Source organism: Mytilus californianus, unplaced genomic scaffold, assembly GCF_021869535.1.
Source record: "Mytilus californianus isolate M0D057914Y unplaced genomic scaffold, xbMytCali1.0.p SCAF_9, whole genome shotgun sequence".
NCBI classification, from domain to species: domain Eukaryota; kingdom Metazoa; phylum Mollusca; class Bivalvia; order Mytilida; family Mytilidae; genus Mytilus; species Mytilus californianus.
Window position 1 is genome coordinate 76302300 of NW_026262745.1, and position 23988 is coordinate 76326287.

Below are 23988 nucleotides of genomic sequence, written 5' to 3' on the forward strand. Positions count from 1 at the left end.
GTTGTTAATAAATTGTGTTGACAAATATTTCGGCTTAACAAAAAGCCTTCTTCAGTGTCAATTATTTTAACAATACTGATGAAGATCCTAGTGATTGAACAGATCATTCACTGGAGTGATGCCCAGCGACAGGTTCGGGAAAGCTTTTGGATAAAGGAACTAAATGTACATCATCCAAACGGCATCAATAAAAAATACTAAGTTTTATTTTTCACTCATTTTGGGATGTAAATATACACAGTCACGTATATTTGAGTATTGAGTTTTGTTTTATATTATGATGTTCAGGATTTTGGATTAAATCAATAGACCAAAACTTACCTGTATTATTGACCTATTTTTATACATATAATCAGTATTGTTAAAATAATTGACACTGAAGAAGGCTATTTGTTAAGCCAAAATATTTGTCATCACGATTTATTAACAACATCTTCGTATAATACAATCTTATATTAGTATCGTTGTGCAAATCTCTAGACTTATATATATATATATATATATATATATATATATATACAATAACAGAATGTTATTGTTATATACTATAAACCAACTTATTTTCGCGGATACTTTATTTCGCGTTTAGCCAATACTAGTCCTTTTCGCGGCTATTTAGTTTTGCGATTTTCAAATTGTTTTATATAATTAAATACAGAAAGTTATAAGTTTTACATATTCGCTACGATTTAAGTTCGCGTTATTTTTCTACTCGCGAAAGTCACAAAAATAAATAGCTGGCGAATATTAGTTGGTTTACAGTATTTTATTGTAACTGATAAATTAAGTAGTCGAGAATTCGTTACCATAATTCATTTTTACTTTAACCGTTTATTAAAGCAAGATTTGTTTTGGAAGTTTGAATGTACCCGTAGAAAACAATTTTGTCGTTAAATAATCACGCATTCTCTAAATATACTGCTGACACTAAACAAAAGGAACAGCGGGAAAGGAACTTACCTTAAACCAATCTAATATCAACAGCAATAAACAGCAATACATGTTCTTTCTTAGGTTTAGACATTTCAGTTTTACAGCAGAAACTCCACACAAAAATCAAAGACAAAAGAGACAATTACTTTTCCTATTGTCAACTTTCATTTTTTGGACGGTGATGTCTCTTTAGCCCTGTCGTGTTTATACATTCAAACTCGTTCGCTTTACCAGTGTCTGTAGGGATGTTTTGAATTTAAGTATTACTAGAGAATCGTTTAGTCAGGGATTTCGTTAACACACATTACGTAAAAGCTTTTCGTAATTCGTCCATGAATACAAACATTTGGTTTCCAAGTTATTCAAACGAAATAGCAGATCCTAAATTTTGCGATGAAGTGTTTAACGAACATGGAAATTTAGATACAATCCGAGTACATTTATCAATCCTTTGAACATGTTGAATAATCTGATTATAAAAGGTTAACAATTGAACACTGTTAACAAATAACTGAAAAGTTTGTTTTATTGGTAAACATATTGACTTTGTTATCAGTGAATTAAAACCATACTAAATATTACTGTTATACACATAACTGTATGTACTTTCACGGTGCTACATTATGTGGATACCTATATTTTAGCATTGGACAATATCATGTTTTTCTCTGATTGTTAATGACCTTTTTATACTAAATCTATTGGATGTTAGATGTGTACTGATTGATACTTTAGTAATACATATATGATCTTTTTTTTTTTAGTTGCTGTCTACTGCGAGTGCTCTCATATCTTTACTAAGTGTTAGGGATGAGGGGTGGATTAATACCCTGCCATGTCCGGTCTGTGTTTCATATTGATGTTTTCCTGGTTTGTATCGATCTAATAGGTTAAATATTTTAGCTGACTTTTCAAGTTTGTTCTTTTTTTGTGCTATTGCACCACTGTCGGTGTCAAGTCATGAGCATGCAGTTCAGTGGTTGCCGTTGGTTCATGTCTTCTGTTCTTGCTTTTCGTAAATTGATTTGTTATAGATCGGGCCGTTGGTTTTCCTATTTGATTTTTTTCAAGATTTTATGTCGGATCCTTTAAATTATGTAGCCGACTATACGGTATTGGATTTTCTCAATGTTGAAGTTTGAAAGGTTGCCTATAATTGTTTACATCCACTTCATTTTAACTTGTGTAGATAGTTGTCTCATTGACAATCATACATCACCTTTTTACTTTCATATATACGGGCTAGCATACCCTTATTTTATCGGTGATATTGTTTACAGATTCATTAAATTTAGTTACGATCAGTGTAACCTTATCGACCCTTAAAATAAACTTATGCTAAAAGATTACAAAATCAACACTATAATAATATAAAAATTTTTGATATTGATCTTATCCACACAAACATAGATTTTGTTATCAATAAATTATAACAGAACTAAACAGTATTTCTCTATATCTATAAACATACAGTCCAACATTATGTCTATACTTAAATTCAGGCGCTGTTCAATGTCATGTTTTCTCTGTTAACGACCTACATGTGTATTTGTATTTAAGTGCCAATTTAGGATAAAGTATCAGCTTCCGCAAACATGTTTACCCCCTGCAACATTCTGTATGTGCATGCCCCAGTTATGATATGCGCTAAGAGCTTTGCTCATCGTTAATGACCGTACGGTTACCTCTATTCTTACTTCTAAGTTATTTGGGGTCTGCTTGCAAGTTGTTTCATTGACAATCGTAATAGCCTAAACCTTCTTAGTTTTAAAATGAATAAAAGTAACGTTTGTCTTTATCGTATTTATTGATTTCAGAAGACTTTTGTTATTCCATGATCTCATATAAAACAGATCCTTTCAGTACAACAAGTTCTGGATTCATTGAAACAATAACCCTAAGATCCGGATATCGTTCCTTCAATGTATTTACAAACACGTGGTCTACATGGTCACCTGCTATAAATACAATGCCGATTTCTAATGTTGGCTGTTTTTCTAAAGTTTTTTCCACCCCTTCCATAATAAATTCTGTAGCATTTTCGTTAAACTTTCAGAAAAATTCTGGACTTATCCTTATTTTATCATTCTGAAATGACACTGCTTCTCTGAATGTTGTTTGGTTTATTGAATTAGTCAGTGTGTCAACTGTAAATTCTTCATATGCATCATACCATTTAGGAGGAACACGAACAGTTACTATTTTATCTGACTTGAAATATTTCAGTTTTTTTTCAAAATTATGTAGAAGTTCAGAATAGTCCAATGGATGATACTCTCTTAAATACGTCAAAACGTCCCCTCCAAATAATCGCGTTAGGAATCTTAGGAACTCTTGTTTTGCACTTTCCTTTGTATTGAAAATTGTCTCAAGGATTTTTGTTTTGTTCTCATTTACTTCTACCACAGTCAAATTAATTGCTACACCTGAAATAAGAAGGACAAATATGAACTAAACCGCTCCGGTGAATGGTGTTGAATTCATTTTTATCAAGATGTTACACCATTGTTCATACAATTTTTAAATTGCTCTTATTAACAACCTCTCAAGTACCCATATTTGTGTACAAATCTGCATTATCAATTTTTTCCGGGGTACAAAGTTTGTCATTTTTTACCATCAAAATGCATCTACTCTTTATATAAATTAGTTATAAAAGTATTTAAATAGATGTAGTTATGTGCCAAAGAAAAACAAACTTACAAATAGAGGTGCGACCCCTGAAATTGAATAAAAAAAGCTAAGCGATATAGATAGATATGTGTTGAAAACTAACTTTTATATACTACAGCTACTGTACATATTTGAAGACAAGATATAAGAAATGAAAACAAATAATGCTTAGTACAACATAGCATCATACAGACCTCCTAAATGTATTAATATCGATCTGTAGTTTTTTGGAAGTGGTGCAATCTGTTCTTCACCAAATGTAGATGGTGAACTTGTAAATGTTCGATGATACATAAGTTCGGCTTTGGGTCCCTGTACAAGAGTTAACTGATCATGTTTGATACCAGCCTGTAATATAATCATCTACTTTAAAATTCCATTGGCACGTATCATACCAAATACCCGGAAATTCAAATTGTAATCCAAATGCCATTCTATACGAATTAGGAATCATATAGAATCATATATTCGGAACAAACTCGATTAATTTCTTGTGTTTGCTGAATGTATTTCTACTGGGATTTTGCCCTTATTCAATAAAGAGAAGTTGAAATCGTCCCTTCGTAAATTTTACGGACGCCATCACGAGTTGGTTGACCGTTATGGAATAACCGTTTCACAGATGATATTGGATATGTTCCTTATGTCGTAACTACAATACCCTTCCCTTTTCACGAATGTGACATACCGAATTAGACTATTTACCGGATTTGTAATAACATAAGCAACACGACGGGTGCCACATGTGGAGCAGGATCTGCTTACCCTTCCGGAGCACCTGAGATCACCCCCAGTTTTCGGTGGGGTTCGTGTTGCTTAGTCTTTAGTAATCTATGTTGTGTCATCTGTACTATTATTTGTCTTTTTATTTTTGGCCATGGCGTTGTCAGTTTGTTTTCGATCTATGAGTTTGACTGTCCCTCTGGTATCTTTCGTCCCTCTTCAATAACATAGTTCTCACATTTTACGATACGATTTTACTTGAGCTAATATTACAATTTGGTTTAAAAAAGGCAACAGTGTTGTGAAATACTACATAACAATGCTTATAGTATCTTAAATTACAATATTTAAATCCCATTGGCTATTCAGTGTCTTATTAGATAACAACGACTTTCCATTGCATTAATTTACCGTTTATTCCTATGACTTCCTGTTTGTTTTCTGTAATTTCTAATGAGTTTTAACAAGTATATTTAATCATTGTTTTTTTTTCTCAACGAATTGGGATAGAAAATAATATATGAAACACTCTCGACAAGAGTTTTAAAATAACAATGATGCGCGCATATCGTACCTTCGTTTGGTGTATGTTTTATTAGGTCTTTCCACTTTTCGGTGGAAAGACCTATTGTATTTGTTCTGACTATTATTTTTTTTTCTTCTTCCGCCACTTTTATTTCTTGCGTATAAATTTTGTTTCGCAAGATGTCGCTTAGATGTTTGGTATATGATATCGAACAGTTTATGCGCCTTTGAAATTCACCCTGCGTAACCCAAAACTTTTCTTTGTAGGAGTTATCCCCCCGAACACTGTTTTCCTTGTGACTGCATCTCCTCTGTAACCGTAAAAGAAAGCGACAAATTTATTTTATAAAATTGCTCGTTATATCCTTCGCATGATTTGTCCTATTTGACCGAAGCGATATGAACACTCCATATGAGAGTTATTTAATCTTATGCGTTTGTTATTAGTGATATGCATTTCTATCTTGTAAACCATAAATGATAGAGACCTAGGATCTTTTGATTTGAGGTCCTTGATCCAAAAAAAAAGAAAATAAGGTCAAGGTCATATTTTAAATTTGATTTTGACTTATTTTCACTTCTTTTCAAAAACCGTATAAGATATCGACAAGATATTTTTACTAAATTGTAAGTTGCGACATGTCGTAACACATAAATTTTGGTTGAAATGGTACGCTAACATTAAATTGGAGTTTTCTCCCCTCTTATGTTAAAAATTAGGCGTAAAGTGATATAACTCATTAACCATATATAATTAAGACCTATGGTCTTTTGATTTGAAGCCCTCGGTTTATGACCTTGAAATTGAGCTAAAGGTCATAAGTAAATACGACGTTCTAGATTTTGACCTTTGCTTTTTCCTCGTTAGTATACGTGATAAAGCCATAGGACTTTTTGCATTACGTTGCAAGCCACTTGACCATGGAAAAGCCAACCGGAAGTGACCTTGTGTAAACCGGAAGTAGCTATTTTTTGTACTTATTTAATGTAAAAGTATATTAAACCATATATTTTTGGAATCAGTATCAAGTAAACTATCAAATAAAACCGGAAGTGACATCTTTCAAACCGGAAGTAACAATTTATCTCCCTTATTTTGAAAAAAATGTATAGAAATCATGTAATTTTGGAATCAGGATACAATAAACTATCATTAAACGCTGAATATGATATTTTAAACCAAATTTTAATAGTTCTATTTCAAAATAGATCTTTATGAGTGGAAAGACCTTCAATTGTTCTCTGAACAATTGGTTTTTAATTTTATATGAAATATGTATACCGCGAGATAATAAAAAAGATTACATAACTTGTTTGCAATTGTTCTCACAAAACATGTTTGAACCTCCGCATTATTGCGCCTGCCAGGAACCTCTAGCCTTTGTTTTGGGTGTGTTTTTTTTAAAGTTTTAATCATTTGTATGTTACGGAGTTTAATATGGTGTCCATTTCGCTGAACTAGTATACATTATTCCTTGAAGGCAAGCTGAAACCCGCCTGTGGGTACGGTATGTTGTCGCTGCGTTAAAGACCAATTGGTGTTTTTTTTCGGCTGTTTTCTACGCCTTTGGTTAGGTTGATGTCTCTTCGACACATTGCCTGTTTCAATTCTCTTTACTATATAATAATATATTTAATGTTATTTTGCTATTACCAATTATCAGAATCAACAAAGATCATTGAACTAAATTGTTTTTAGTTATTCAGACCTTCTGGCGTTATTGTAATGAATTGTTAAGCCATTGTTAAAAATCAAAGTGGATAATAAATAAGTCAGGTTAGGTCGTTTAAGGGTTGACATAAAGTGTCCTTGTTTCTTGTATTTTTGAGGCCTTTCACCTTTCCGTGGAAAGTTCGTTAGAAATTGTTATGATTATTAGTAGTTCTTTTAACGCGTCTATAAAAGACTTTTAGAATTTGTTCTAATTATAAGTTATTTTCAATTTTTATTATTCATATAATTATTTTCTTCTTCTGTGTTTTTTTTGTTTTTTGTTTTTTTTGGGGGGGGGAGGGGGGAGGGGAGGGGGATTTTGTAAACTTTGTTTTGCAACATGTCGTCCGACAAGATATTCAATATATAATACCGTATAGCTAATGTGTTTTTGAAATTATAATCACTGTTGAACCGAACACTTATCTTTGTGTACAAAGGTATGAAACTGATTAAATGCAATCAAAGACAAACAGTTATTTCTCAATATTATAAAACAGTGAATATTAATGTGTGTTTACAAGTTATCAGATCAAATTTGCTAATTTTGATGTCTAACGTCACTTTTACAAATATTCTATAATAGATATTTTTCTTTTAAATCAAGAGTTTTGCAATACAACCTTATGCGTAGGAACAATTTGGTCTTAAATATATACCACTTTCCAGTATGTTCTTTTTGAAAACGACGCATTTGGAAGTGTTATATCGTCTAAAGTATATTCAAATTATTTCGCAAAGAATTCCACTCAAAGCGTAAAAGGGACAGTTTTTACCTTGCAGTCAGGTGAGAGTTTTTTGGTTCCGTGTCGAAGGCATCACTGTAAATTTCAGATGAAGAACAGAAATAAAAGTGCCGTTCCTTTGCTTTTTTTGTGTTTTTTGGCTGTACGCGTACTTATTTTCTGTCATGGATGGATACCATATCCTTTGTTTTCTAATGTATACTAGTATATGTTTTTTTTTGGTCTGAAAACCTGGTGATGGGTATGCTGATTTGTTTGCTAGCTCTGTACTTTGGTATTGGCATGAAAACAAGGATGATGAAAATTTCCTGTTTAATATATAAATACATAAATACTCAAGACGTATCCTTAAATATATCTATAAAATAATTTATGTTTTCTATTGAAATGAGGACTTCGTCCTGTTAGATATATTCTTCACTCTATAAACTGAAGACTTAGATTTTACCAATATTGTTAACATGTTCATGTTAAATTTGATTTATATAATTAGTTTCCATGATTTCAGGTAACAGAAGTATTTGTTACAGTAGTTTAATGCCATAGTTTATAAATTGACTCAAACACTTCCCCAGGTACCAATTGAGAATGTTGCCGTTACTCTTCGTTTGTTATGAGTATGTGTCCAGTTTGATTGTAATTTTCCATTTTTGATTGATAATACTTTTGGTTGCCCCCTTTGATATTATAAATATATCCATTTTCCATAGATTCAATATATAAAAGGAGGACGCTAGAATGTTTACTAGATTACTCAATGATATAGAAATAGATTATCTTTCAAAAGAAAGAGAATATGATGTGAATTTTCGAATAGGTCTTTAAAAATTGATAAATAATTGATACGAAAAGTACAATCTCTAAAGGTCATTATCCGTCTTTTAAGGGGAAAAAGAACTGAATAAACACAATGCTCATCTATTTTTTTTAATTAATTCCATACAGTTAACGTTTATTCTACTATCTCACACAGAACAGCTCCTTTCAGAACAACAAGTTCTGGATTCTTGGAAACAATAATTCTATGAGCCGGATATCGTGCCCTCAATGAACTTACAAACACTTGGTCTACATGGTCACCTGCTATAAATAAAATGCCGATTCCTGGCCGCTGTTCTAATGTATTTTTTCCTAATGCTGAATGCTTTGCTAAGGTTTTTTCTACCACTTCAACAGTACATTCCGTAGCATCTTCGTAAAACTTGCGGAACAACTCTGGGTTTATCCTTATTTTATCATTCTGAAATGACACTGCTTCTCTGAATGTTGTTTGGTTTATTGAATTAGTCAGTGTGTCACCTGTAAATTCTTCATATGCATCATACCATTTAGGAGGAACACGAACAGTTACTATTTTATCTGACTTGAAATATTTCAGTTTCTTTTCAAAATTATGTAGAAGTTCAGAATAGTCCAATGGATGATACTCTCTTAAATACGTCAAAACGTCCCCTCCAAATAATCGCGTTAGGAATCTTAGGAACTCTTGTTTTGCACTTTCCCTTGTATTGAAAATTGTCTCAAGGAATTTTGTTTTGTTCTCATTTACTTCTACCACAGTCAAATTAATTGCTACACCTGAAATAAGAAGGAAAAATATGAACTAAACCATTGTAAACCGCTCCGGTGAATGGTGTTGAATTCATTTTTATCAAGATGTTACACCATTGTTCATACAATTTTTAAATTGCTCTTATTAACAACCTCTCAAGTACCCATATTTGTGTACAAATCTGCATTATCAATTTTTCCCGGGGTACGAAGTTTGTCATTTTTTACCATCAAAGTGCATGTACTCTTTATATGAATATATAAAAGTGATAGAGTCTAGGTATATCAATTAGTTATAAAAGTATTTAAATAGATGTAGTTATGTGCCAAAGAAAAACAAACTTACAAATATAGGTGCGACCCCTGAAATTGAATAAAAAAAGCTAAGCAATATAGATAGATATGTGTTGAAAACTAACTTTTAAATACTACAGCTACTGTACATATTTGAAGGCGAGATACAAGAAATGAAAACAAATAATGCTTAGTACAACATAGCATCATACAGACCTCCTAAATGTATTAATATCGATCTGTAGTTTTTTGGAAGTGGTGCAATCTGTTCTTCACCAAATGTAGATGGTGAACTTGTAAATGTTCGATGATACATAAGTTCGGCTTTGGGTCCCTGTACAAGAGTTAACTGATCATGTTTGATACCAGCCTGTAATATAATCATCTACTTTAAAATTCCATTGGCACGTATCATACCAAATACCCGGAAATTCAAATTGTAATCCAAATGCCACTCTATACGAATTAGGAATCATATAGAATCATATATTCGGAACAAACTCGATTAATTTCTTGTGTTTGCTCAATGTATTTCTACTGGGATTTTGCCCTTATTCAATAACATAGTTTTCACATTTTACGATACGATTTAACTTGAGCTAATATTACAATTTGGTTTAAAACAGGCAACAGTGTTGTGAAATACTACATAAAAATGCTTATAGTATCTTAAATTACAATATTTAAATCCCATTGGCTATTCAGTGTCTTATTAGATAACAACGACTTTCCATTGGATTAATTTACCATTTATTCCTACGACTTCCAGTTTGTTTTCTGTAATTTATAATGAGTTTTAACAAGTATCTTTAATCATTGTTTTTTTTCTCATTGAATTGGGATAGAAAATATATGAAACACTCTCGACAAGAGTTTTAAAATAACAATGATGCGCGCATATCGTACCTTCGTTTGGTGTATGTTTTATTTTATATGAAATATGTATACCGCGAGATAATAAAAAAAGATTACCTAACTTGTTTGTAATTGTTCTCATCGCATTTTTAAGAAATGTGAATGGATTTAAACATCGTCTGGAGTACCAGCGCTAAAGAATACTACTGTTTATGACGTAGTAGTTAAATCTATGAATCATTCCACAAAACAGTTGGAAAGCAGGTCACGGTTTGACCCCAAGTCTATCAGCAACAATAGAGTCACGTGACCGTGCAAATTCTGTAAAACAACGACTGAGACAAACCTCATTTTTACTCAATAAAATGCCACTATCATGATTAAAACTTATTGATTTAAATAAACTTGAATATACATAGTTTTCACTCGACAAAACTTACACATCAACTAAAAGTCCTTCTTTCTTAATTTAACCTTCAGGCTTGAAATTTGCGTGAAAATTGTCAAGTCTCTTGATCGAAAAATCTAAGTATTTTCGAGGAAACTAAAAATGATGGGCTTAATTTAAATTTGTTAAAGCATCTCATTAAGACAAACACTCGATATGAATATCTAGGCAATAGAGTTTTGGATACGCAAACGTCAAGTTATTTTCAACACGAAGCGGAGGTTTTTTTGTTTGCCGATTTGTGCAATTGGTTATCTCCCCTTGATATCACTAGTCAAAAATAAAAACCCAGCAAAAAAATAAAAAAGAGTTTACTTTACAAAAAGCAAGAAGAAAATAAATGAAATTCGATTTACAAGTATGTTATTATAATATTAAGAAGAGATACTTCCCTACTTTTCAGAAAAGGATTAGTGGTAAAAATTAGAAGACAAAAAATTGGTAAAAATTTAGAAATGTCACCCAGAAACCTAGCTGAATTGATATAAATTAGCTCTGGCTGATGAAATTTTACTGTGTAATTTTTATAATGGGATATGGGATCACTCCTAGTAGAAATTTTTTAAATACTTCTAACAATGTTTAATGCAATAAAACATACTTTATATAATTTAAATATTCTTTCTGAAATAAAAATAATAAATAATACTGATCATTTAAATGTTATTTTCTAAAAAGTGGGACCATGAGTCACAATAGTTTCTTCTACATGTAAATAAAAAAACCTTTTAGGTCAATCCTATGTTTCTTAGTTGAACAGTACAGTACTGCCTAGAAAATATCCTACAGAAAAAGGATCTTTTACCCAAACATTTCTGTAAAAATAAAACTTAAAATGATAAGTGACATAATTTAGAATTTTAAAATGATTATTATTTTAAAATTCAATTATTAGAATAGCAAACACAGCTAGTAGCCCATTGCCACATTGATGAGGGCATTATATAGATTAAGAAAGTAAACTTTTTGAGGAAAAAAATGGGGCTTCTACTCTTCGGGTTGCTGTATCAGCTGGTATACATATTTTAAAACAAAGTATTGGATATGTTTTATCTAATTAATAATTGGAAATTTATATCACAAATGATAGTTGGTTAAACAAATCTTGTGCCTTTTACTTATAATGATTGTGAAAGATAAGAATTTGCCATTTGAATAAATTCAATTTTGTTAGAAAACATCTCTATGAATTAAATTTCTTGTTTGACCTGATATGCTAGTTTTTGCACTTACTACTGTAGCTTATTTAATAAAGTCAGAGATAATCAAATAAGCAAGGTTTTTAACTAATAAGTATAACTGACTGACCTTCATTTCCTTTTTCATATGTTTTTTTCCTCCAGAAATTTTGCAAGGCATCTTCCCTTGCTATTTTGTGTGTGTTTTTGTCCATTTATTGATATGTCAGATTTGTTTCCAGTATAAAAAGAAATTTTCTAAGACGTACAGTTTCAAACACAATAAAGATGATCTTTGTTTCACTTTTCCAATGTGTAAATTTTCACTATGCACATGACCCTGACACATATTTTGTTAACGTTATATATGACGTATATTGAAAAAAGAAAACAATGTCACCGTCAATTTGTGTAGGGGATCAAGAAGGGTTTTAGTCACTTTGAAATGGAGATATCGTATGGAATTGTGAAAAACAACAATTCTTAATTACAATTTCATTCATATCTCTAATAAAATCAGTATTTTAGAGTACTTTGGAAACAGGTACAATAAAAAGAAGCTGAACATTCACTGTTTTGAACTAGAAAATCAGCCAAAACCAGCTACAAATTGACATGACTGGTGGTCACTAAAATTGTTGTATTAGAGTAACAAATGATGGCTTCATAGGTGTGAAGAAATTTGAAATAGGTTACCCGGTTTCATTTAAGATTTTTACCGTTCTATTCCGTATTTGGATACGCAAACGTCAAGTTATATAAATTCGATGTTTTTGGCGAACAAAAAAAAATGGCTGATAATTTTTAGAACGGACAGGATAAAGTAATAGCAAATACAAGTTATTTTCGACAATGTTTCAATTTCATATTGAAACTATTTTGTTCACAAAATCTACGAACTTTAAAAATCAATTATAATAAAAGCATGACAAGTTGTAAAAATTAGTTTAAACGTCGATATTTTAGTCGATCTATTTCGCGGACTTTTTGACGTCACCGACGACTGTAGAGCCATCTAATTAATTCCCCCTGCTATTGTTGCTAATAGAGCTTGACGACAACAGACGTTTCCAAGGACTTTCCAACTGAAAAGCAACTTAAAGATGAAAGGATTTTATTTTTGCAATTTCAAAAGCTAGATACATACAATTATTACCTTTATAACGGCGGTGTTCATAAGTTGGAGTTGTGAGGGTTCCAAATTCCCCTGTGTTGTTAACATCCACTGTATATCATTGTCTTTATACCTCAATTGCTGTCTTGATAATTCATTTATCAGTTTGTCTTTCATTTGACTAATAAAGCTAGATATTACATCGACCGCTTTCATTGTAACATTATTTTTGCAGAAATCTTTTATCTTGAAATCTTCAACAGCTGCACCCTTAAAATAGAGAGACAATATCAATGGAGCGACTAAAAAATTAAAGGAGTTGGGACTGGAACTACCATTGTTTATGAGTATGTGTTGACGCCGTTCAGATTTTTTCCTACAAAGAAACCATGTATGGAAACCTGCAGTTCTTCTTTATTTAGAAAGCGTAGCACGAGTCATCGAGGTTAATGTCTCCATTCAAGGTAGACAGGGCTTTGTATGTATATCACATGAATCAAAAGGGAAACGCCACGTGGGCAACGGGTTTGATTGTCTGATGAGTGCTGTTCAGGTATTCAATATTTCTGCAGCACAGCCAACCTTTGCATGCGTTTTATGGAAGTTTGATCACCTCGTTTTGTTAATTATAAGTTTTAGTGACGTTAAAGACGAAACACTTGTGTTTCAGTGAATAGAGGGACATACATCCTCTCCATTAATTCCTGCAGGCGAAAAATCTCATCAAGCCTCTAGATCTAATTCAAAGTAGTATAAAGTAGAATAGTTTTAATACACTTATAAACTTTGTCACTAAATGTCCGGCAGAAATTAAACAGTTTTTTTTTATTAACATACTAAAACTAAGTTGAATTAATGTGAACTCAGTATGTATTATCGCATACATAGGAACAAGACTGGTTGAAAATAAAATTGAGAATGGAAATGGGGAATATGTCAGAGACAACAACCCGACCAAAGAGCCGATAAAAGCCCAAGTGAAAAGTATTTACACGCAAACTATTCCGTAATCTGATCATGCATTATTGTGCGGGATAAACAATTTTTTATAGTTGAAAATTTTACAATGTTACAGTGTACGCTGTTTTTCACTGCTACAGAGTCAGCTAATGGCATCATATGAATATGAATAAAAAACGATGTCTGGTATGCTACAAGAAACATCCACCCCAACATAAAATTGACAAAACTAGAATATATTATTGTTACTATATCCGAAACAAGTATTAATACGTATGTCAAGTTCAAAATTGAATTGAGTAAAATAAGCTAGAAATACATTCTGCGTAGATTTACTAGACTGTCTACCAAAGCAAAAGTTTATTTTAAAACATATATTCTTTAGCTAGTATTTCTATTTATAAACTCACATATATTACTTATTTTTACCTTAAGATTGTTAAACTCCATCATGAAGTTTTTAAAAAAGAACCATTTTCCAGAATCTGATTCACCTTTAATTCTGCTGACATGTTCCTCTGCTTCGTAACCTATACTATGGATAGATTTATCAGGTCGGAACAAAATCGCCGTTGAAGTTTTAAAGGTAACTACCCCATTGGTTTTTGCTTCCCAGTTTGGACAATAAAGACCTTCTCCCTCCAGAGCATACTTTTTACCCAAACAAAAGACATATCCTGAATGGGTGTATCCAATTTCAATGGCAGCAATTATGTCTTTCTTTATTTGTTTTGTCTACAAATAAAAGTCCTTTATCAACATAACCATATGCTAACGCCTGTACGATTGTCGGTCTTAATTATTGGTTTTTAACGTATCTCAATCTCGTTTGCTGAATAGTCCGATAACTGTTTCTTGACAATAAGAGGCTAATGAAACGTTAAATATATTGTAAACTGATTTATACGTTGACTTCCTCATGTAAATAGTGTGTTTTCTGTATTCCAGCTGTCGACCAAAAGGAGTACTTACAAATGGCAGCTCTGTTCAATCAAGGTATATATTTTAATGTACCGGCGTTAAAAAGGCTTTTTTGTTGTATTGAATTAGTTAAATTAGTCAACTCTCAATGTGATATGAAAAGTTTCCAATGGGTTCAAACACAATGTTCAAATGACTTTGAATACGTTAACTCCAGATATATCTCGTCTTTCTTTCATACAAGTTACGTTTTCCGAAAGTGTAAACAATTCGGTATTATCCACTCAAGTCTAGGCTGTCAGTCATAATAAATTGACAAAACATTCGAAGATACATGCACATATCATATCATAAGTCAGCATACTCGGACTAAAAGCATGTGATACTTCACACTTGATAATAGCATCATATGCTACATTCGCACAATGCTATAATAAGTGTAATCAAGCAACATTAAGACAACATTATATATTGTTTGTTTATGTGAAATAACAACATACCTTCAGAGTGCTTGCTTTTCCAAAACGATGTTCACTGGTAAATACCACCGACGGTTTTGGTGCATTATTTAATGATGTGCCGTCTTGCTTCCGTTGCTTCTGCAGGACTGATTTAGACAAAAATACTATTTAATTAATATATATGCTACATGTATATACTTAGGAATTGAACCACATTCCAGCTTCAATTAATTAAATAATGCATATGCATGTACCGTAAAATTACTTTACAACTATTAAATAAAAACATACATTCGATTCTTGTTACTGGGTTCATCATTCGGTAAGAGTTTTAGGAAGAAAGTGCATTTACAATGCATTCAAGTCAGTTGACATTTCAAGAAAACTTGAGGAACAAACCAGTACGATGCCTGTCGTTTGATGGTGGTTTTGATTTGTAACTACCACGGGCTGTTTTTTAATTGTGTGGGGTCATGTCGTTGCTGCTCATGGTGCTACAAGCAAATGACGTGGCAATCATAAGTTATGTACTGAAATATCTTAAAACCAACAATATAAAATAGCTACGCTCGTAGTAAAATGCTGTATATTAAGTTGTATTAAAGTGGATTTCGTTTGGCAAGTCAACGTATATGATATTATGACAATTCGTACCGTGTATATATATCATTGAAATCAAATGACAACACCTTGACTTAAGATACTCTGTAAGTGTAATGGATTAATTGCATATTTATTATAATACAGAGTAAACCCTAAATTTTAAAAAATAAGATCAGTATTCCACCTGATTTTAATGACTTTGTTTTTATTCGTAAATGGGAAATGCAAGTCGAAACATTATACAATCATTATTTGAAATCAAATTGTCAAACTCATAATATATTATAAAAAAAAAACTTGACTAAATGAATTCGATATTTAAAAACACGAAAAATTGCTAAGACAAGATATGGTTTCGATGTTGTAAAAATTGGAAAAGAAAATGCAGTTGATTGATGATTGGTGCATATACAGATAGCAGAACAACAACATGTAATTTCTTGCGAATACTCACGTCTAGTATCGCCGCATCTGACAATTTGCGTTGTTCTTTTACAGTTGCATTTGCCGCATCGGTCTTTTTCTGAAAATTGCAATTAAATTAATCATTTTGAATATTCAAAACATTTTTTCATTATTTTCAAATTAACAGAGATTACATAATGCTCTGAAATACTTTTATTTAATTGATACTTACTTAGATTATTGATTACTTAATATATATTTACATAGGAAAATGCCTGTACCAAGTCAGGAATATGACAGTTGTTATCCATTCGTTTGATGTGTTTGAGCTTTTGACATTTTGAAATTTTTGCCATTTGATTAGGATTTACATCTAGAAATTGACAATGAGGGTCGGTTAAAAACCAAACTTTACGACAGAAGAGATGATCTAAGCTTCCCAATTGTGACATTTTCATTTTTAAATCAAGAGTTCCAAATGATGAAGTTGAAATCATCATTTCGTAAATTTTACGGACGCCATCACGAGTTGGTTGATCGTTATGGAATATCTGTTTCACAGATAAATTGGATATGTTTCTTATGTCGTAACTACAATCCCGTTCCCTTTTCACGAATGTGACATACCGAATTAGACTCTACGTACTGGCTTTGTAATAAAATGAGCAACACGACGGGTGCCACATGTGAAGCAGGATCTTCTTACCCTTCCGGAGCACCTGAGATCATCCCCAGTTTTTGGTGGGTTCGTGTTGTTGTTGTACCCCTATTTGCGACATTTTTACCTATTGTGTCTGTTTGTTTTCTTCACACATCGTTGTCAATATAATGTAATTTGATGCGACTGTCATACAAGTGAGAGGTTTAGCTGGCTAAAAAACCAGGTTCAATTCACCATTTTCTACATAAGAAAATGCCTGTACCAAGTCAGGAATATGACAGTTGTTATCCATTCGTTTGGTGTGTTTCAGATTTTGATTTTTCCATTTAATTAGGGACTTTCCGTTTTGAATTTTCCTCGGAGTTCAGTACTTTTGTGATTTTACTTTTTAGTACAAAGCGATTCCGTTTATATAAAGGAAAAGTCATGTCATCCACATACAATTGACTGTGTCACCTCTATAACCAAACAATAAACCACTGAATATCGGTAATGTGTTTTTAATTGATTGACACAGAAGGAAGAATAACAAATATTTAACCAGATATCTTCAGATGGACATTTTACTAGAAGAAAGTAAAGAAAAGGCAATCAAAACGTATCTGAGATACAACAATTTAACTTGTCTACATTAGACTGCATTTCGTCTAACGACCGATCAATACCATCATGGGTAGTCATAGTTAAAACCAATCCCCGTCGTCATTTCGTCTACAAAAGACGCATCAATGATGCTCGAATAAAAGAAAAACGTTTGAGTAATTTTCTAAGTTGAAGAGCATTTTAGACCTAGAATTCCGTTTGCTTTAGTTGATACTCTTTGTTTGTCGAGTTCCAGAAACCAGAATCAGCAGTCAACATGGATTATAACTCAAAAAGTAGTTAATGCCTTACTGAATTTGAAGTTCCCATTTGAATTAATGCTTCAATTTCTTTTGCTCATGGATACTTTATTACAATGATTGTTTTCATTTTTTTTATGCACATCTTTTCCTGCAAATAAAATAAAATTGTACAAACATTAAATCTCCGGCTAAAAGGGAGTTATGTATATTGAATTTCATAACAAAATGCGTCTGAATTTGCACTGATTTGTTAATTTATTACTTGTCATCGTTTATATTGAAAACGAAGCAAAAAATAAAAGACATAACAGTTAGACAGTTTTTCCAAATTGGCTTCATATAAAAAATAATATAAAAAAGCAAAATGAGGTTGTATAATTTGATGTATGCCTTTTTGTGCTTCTTTGTTACATTTGTTTGTTTTTATAGATATTAAGATGATAACACAATGTTGACTGCTGTACCCCTATTTTTTACTTTTTTTCTTAGTTTGTCTGTTTGTTTTGTTCACGCAGCGTTGCAATTATAATGGAATTTGATTCGACTGTCATACAAGTGAGAGGTTTATCTAGTTATAAAACCAGGTTCAATCCATCATTTTCTACATAAGAAAATGCCTGTACCAAGTCAGGAATATGACAGTTGTTATCCATTCGTTTGATGTGTTTAAGCTGTTGATTTTTCCATTTGATTAGGGACTTTCCGTTTTGAATTTTCCTCGGAGTTCAGTATTTTTGTGAATTCATTTTTTCATGGAGTAGAAACACTAAAACAAATAAATCGATGAATTATTTACTGTTTATAATGCTGGTAATGGATGATAGCAGAGCTTAATTAAGTCTGTCTGTGAAAGAATGAATCATTGAATTCTTTAAAACAAACATCTCCATTGTGTGCATCGTCCAAACCGTATCGTTTATAAATCACACAAAATATGATAGTACTCATAATTGTAACTTGTTATTTGACGATAGTGGTTTCTCTGAAATGAAACGCCTTCTTTTGAAGTTAAGATGGCGTCATGTGAAAAATAAACATTAAAGAGATAGTAGTTCAATACAAAGTGCGACGGTACTGACAGGATTTACCTAGAAATTCTCCGTTCATAAATTGGGTCAGTATTTAAAAACAAAGTTCCCACTTGCAAATACCTTAACAAAGTTGACATAAACCCCATAATGGTAGGCTTATTCTCCCCCCTCCCCCCCCCCCCCCCCCCCCACTGCAACATACGAGTATTTCAGTGACGCAGTATATCACCTGTCAAAGCCAAAGAGACAAAGGACAAGAAACCAGTCTTACTTAATTTGGGTGTTCCTCAGTGACATAATAAACATAATAAATATAGAGATCCTCAATTATTTATACAGCGTTGTCATGAGATGTCTGAGGGTTCCTGATGAAGATGAATTTATAATAAATCTTCAAACACAACACATTTTAAATTGTTACTTTCATTTTTTGACATACATGTTCGTGTGTAAGAATAACGTATACCGAAATAGAAACTGTATTTCAATACACCACACCAAAAGCACACAACAAAAGTCATGTTGATTTTTCTTTATCATTTGATAACACTATTGTTGTCAAATTTACGTATATTAAATTTACACATCCTTTTCAAAAGACAATAGAAGTCAGTTTGTAATTTAATTGTTCATTAGTACATTTAATACTTACCTCGCCTCGCTATATAAAATTATCTTCTTTCAGTTCAATGTGTTGTTTTTGTATATATACGTCTTGTCTTATCGATTTATTTATACCCTACCATTAGAGAATTATTCGTTATCAACATATCATGAAATATTTTAACATACATAACATTTAACAGTTACACCTGTACATTATATTTGTTTAGTCGATTCGAACTTCATTTAAAATTCTAGCTATTCAAAAAACCAACCAGACTTAAAAGTTAAATTGCTTTTTCCACTATATTGTGATTTAAAAAAAATGATTGGTAACATTTAAAAACTATATATCAACACAGAGATTTTGTAAGAACAAAAAATAATAGCACAGGCAGATTCAATTCTTGTGTTGTAAAAATCATTACTTATTAAAGGAGGTCTATTATTATCCACAGAAGTATACACAGCAAGCTTAGGACTGTTACGTTTTAATCTTCTTTTGCAATTCAATTTGTCAAAGAATACATTAGAAAAGTGATTAAGAGTCAATATCTAAATGAAAGACAGTGTTATACAATATAGCAAATAGAAAAATAGACAAAAAAGACAAAAACACTGTCAACAAAAACACTACAAAGAGAAATGGGCAAATTTACTTAATATAAAGATTAGGAGTGTTTGGTAGCTGTGATCTATGTTTATACTTAAATCCGGTTATCAATCGCATTATGTGATAGACATGAACAATCGAGAGTTAAAGGGAACGAAACGTATGAACTGGGTTCAGACAATTTGTATAACATTTATAATAAGGATTATTATAGTGATCTGGATGGCTTTTCTTATCTGATGAGGTGATTCGTTGTATCATTGGTTCATCAAGGGCTTGACAAACATAAGAAGAGAGAATACTCATGAGGCTCATCAAGCTCAACAGCTAGAGCTGGCATGACATATATTTTTCTTTCTGTAAAAAAAAAAAAAAAAATGTTCATGAAATATAAAAATTGAGCAAAACAGTGAGTATATTTTCCACAAGAAGCATAAAAATTCCCCATGAGACTTTGGGTCCAAATGCGGCGATTGGTTTATTACGTAATTACGTCATAATCAACCGCATCTTGCATGAACAATTCAACAGAAAAAAAAGAACAATTTCTTTGCACTGATTGCTGTTAAATACTGTTAAATACTGCGAATAGGGACAATACATTTTGATGTATTCTTTTGGGTATATATTAACACACATTTATAAAATACCAAAGAACTTTCTTGAAATCAAAATCTATTTAAAGATTTTATAAGTAAATCTAAAGCGAAAGTAAAAAGAATTATCGCCTTTTTTTATTTTCGTTGACATGCTTGACATTATTTTGAACTTTGAAATGAAATAAATTTAAAGTAGACCAGTTTCGACAATCCCTTATTATTTCAAATGCAAGTACAATAATAGAGACGATCAGTGACCATCAGGATGAGGACTTTCTAGAAGAAATATCACGAGAAAATGACTTATATATATATTATTTTGGCAAAATAGAAGTACACAACCAAGATACGTGTGAACATTTTATTAATTACTCAAGTTTTAAATCACAATAAGAGAACTGCTATAATTTACGTTAGTTAGAGCTGTTTCATCTGAGAACAGAAACAACCGTTGTACACTAAAAGAGGATTAGAGAGTTCTGACTTAGACCTTAATCTGACAATTATACATAAGAATGAATACATATAACAGTTTTGGATAGTTATACTATAAAATTGATTCAGACAGTTCTAGCCCAGAACATGTTTAGAAAATGTTCTACTACAGATTATGCTGACAGTTCTAAGAAAGGTTAGAACTGATTCCAATTGTACAAATATATATCATCCCAGCAGACATTCGACGTTGTATAAACATCAGTTCGACGTCAATCCCTAACGTTGCGCCTACGTTAGATTTTGGTTGTATATGAACTTTTTTAGACGTCTAAAACTGACGTCTACCCAACGTCTTGACACACGTCCGTTCAACGTCTGTACAACGTAGTTACAACGTTAGTACAACAATGGTACAACATCAGATCAACCAACAGGATGAACTCGAATGAGGATGTTCAACGTCTGTACAACATCTAATCAACGTCATAACAATAACAATTTAACCTCTTTTAATATCCTCAGATGTCTGTCCAACGTCTAATCAACGTCCTAATAACCACCATTAACCCTCTTTAAATATCCTCAGATGTCTGCATAACGTCTAATCAACATCCTAACAACCACCATTAAACCTCTTTAAATATCCTCAGATATCTATACAACGTCTAATCAACGTCATAACAACCACTATTTTTTCCTCTTTAATTATCCTCAGATGTCTTCAGAGCTAATTAAAGACCGAGGTAAATCCTTATTAACGTTCTTTAATTGGACAACTTAAGGTAGTGAAACAATAATTCATACAGGTTGACGTCCTGAATACGTGCTTCAACATCTTTAAAACCTCAGAAAATCATTCCTTCCAACAAAGGCTGGTAACCTTATAATTCATGTCTTCACAACTTCTTTGCACATCAATCTGCTGTTGACCAGTGGTTCAAAAATGGTCGCATTGTCCGGGCTTGACCAGTACATTATATTTTTGACTTGATATGCAGAGCCTGAAGTGGACATATAAGGTTTTGCCAAGTAAATATAGGAGAAACCAACAAATATCAATTAGCTTAGTTCTAAAAGGCAGAACTTTGAGCTTTGAACACTTGAAATATGTGTTGAAACAAAACAATAAATAATTGAATGAATCTACATATTTTTTGTGGTATTTTTAAAAACATCAATGTCAATTTTCTGCTCCATTTCTATTGATGTCTGCTGCTCCATCAGTTGATGTCACAGCTTTCTTCTTCCGACCACTCTTCCAATTCTGCCTGGTGGGTACTTCAGGTAAGCTGCTGTTACCTGTATGTCATGTACCGTTTCTAAAATAAAAAATGTATAATTTATGTGAAAACCAAACAGTTTAGTGTCAACAACATAATGTCACTAGTGCTGCATAATCGATGTTTTGAGAAAATTTTGGGGCAAACAGTTAAACCCATGACTTCAATAACAAATTGTTCTAGGTATAGTAAAAATATTCTTTATATTTTTTTTATATAGCAAGGGATCATACATTGCAAACACAGATCAATGATGGAAAATATAAAGTTTTTTTTTTCAAATAATCTTGAAATATCACCGAGATCTTGACAGTTACTCATCTTGAGAAACAATAATGCACCGCAAGCACCGAGATCTTTACAGTCACTCATCTTGAGAAACAATAATGCACCGCAAGCACCGAGATCTTGACAGTCACTCATCTTGGGAAACAATAATGCATCACAAGCACCGAGATCTTGACAGTCACTCATCTTGGGAAACAATAATGCACCACAAGCACCGAGATCTTTACAGTCACTCATCTTGGGAAACAATAATGCACCGCAAGCACCAAGATATTGACAGTCACTCTTTAGATAAAATAATGCCCCACAAGCACCGAGATCTGTACAGTCACTCATATTGGGAAACAATAATTAATGCACCGCAAGTACCGAGATCTTGACGGTCACTCATCTTGAGAAACAATAATGCACCACAATCACCGAGATCTTGACAAACACTCATTTTGTATAATGAAAAAAAAATGTATCCTACATTACCAGATAAACCCCTATAATTTTACTATAATTCAAAACAAATATTATTCATTTTATTTGATATTTAAATTCATCATCAATAGATATTTTTGGCATGTTTGCTATACGCAAGAAGTAGTTAAACATTGAAACTTTGTTTACATTCTTCTTCAAACTGTAATAAATTCCAGTCTTTTGTGATATTTTTTTTTATTTTACATATACATGTATATGGGTTATGTTTAGATACCAAAACTATAGGAATATTTGCTTTTCCTTGAATTTTATGTGCTGCAATAGTTAAGTACGGTCAATTGATAAAGCATCAGTATTAAATACATTATCTATTTTGACGTTATCATATAAACCACTTTGAAATTAGTCAGATTGTGTATTAATTTGCCATGGTCACACGTGTTTCTTATCTGCATATTACTTCACCGATAACATGTTGGAATACATGCTGAGAGTGACAGCTAGAGTAGAAAGAATTTGCTTGTTTTAAATGTATTTCAAGGTAAAGAATATCGTGTGTTGTAAATCTTTGACTTGTAATTGAATCAACATATAAAAATAAGAACGAAACGTTATCGTTTGAATTTACATAGGAGCATATAACTTCAATAAGGGGTTATAAATAATTATTTCAATACTTGCCAGACGAATAAATTCTTCAATTTCATCCGATGTTCAATAGTATATTATTAATCCATCCTCTCTGTATCTGCAATTATGATAGAATTTTGGAGAAAGCATTACTAAGTTGAAAAACTTGTATCTGATATCCATTTGTCCATTTTGAACAATAAAATATGTTTAAACTAATATTATAATACTTTGCCACACGCTTATGCTTTTTACCAAATCATTGTTTATAATTTTTTTAACACAAGTTCCTTCACCCAATTTTCAATTTACAAGTCAAATAAATCTTAAGGTCAACCTTGTTGTTCGCTGAGGCTTAAATTATAAATTATATCGGATCCAAGATCTTTTCTGCACAAATCACTGTTCACTCATACTTGCGGGAACAGCGACTAATTACAGCTACAATACTGTTTACACTAAATTAT

At 32.0% G+C, this 23988-nt stretch overlaps 2 protein-coding genes across 4 annotated transcripts in view; both read right to left on the reverse strand.

Annotated features, from left to right (window-relative positions):
- Positions 1–2755: 2755 nt before the first annotated feature.
- The window catches only part of LOC127714209 (heat shock 70 kDa protein 12A-like), a 128425-nt gene continuing 107192 nt past the window's right edge, over positions 2756–23988 (reverse strand). Inside the window, exon 10 of the transcript XR_007987620.1 lies at positions 2756–2888. The gene's annotated coding sequence lies outside the window, so the exon portion shown is untranslated. The remainder of the gene's footprint in view (positions 2889–23988) is intronic.
- Positions 2882–15548, reverse strand: LOC127714206 (uncharacterized). Of its 3 annotated transcripts, none has more exons than XM_052220232.1 (5): positions 15136–15548; positions 14144–14449; positions 12797–13024; positions 3801–3954; positions 2882–3359 (listed from the first exon to the last, which is right to left on the reverse strand). In XM_052220232.1, the coding sequence occupies exons 2-5, from the start codon at positions 14165–14167 to the stop codon at positions 2986–2988; spliced, it is 780 nt and encodes a 259-aa protein (XP_052076192.1). In that variant the 5' UTR covers positions 14168–14449; positions 15136–15548; the 3' UTR covers positions 2882–2985. The 3 variants fall into 3 exon arrangements, with proteins under 3 accessions (XP_052076192.1, XP_052076193.1, XP_052076191.1); XM_052220233.1 differs by lacking the exon at positions 3801–3954 and adding an exon at positions 9376–9529; XM_052220231.1 differs by lacking the exons at positions 2882–3359; positions 3801–3954 and adding exons at positions 7610–8892; positions 9376–9529.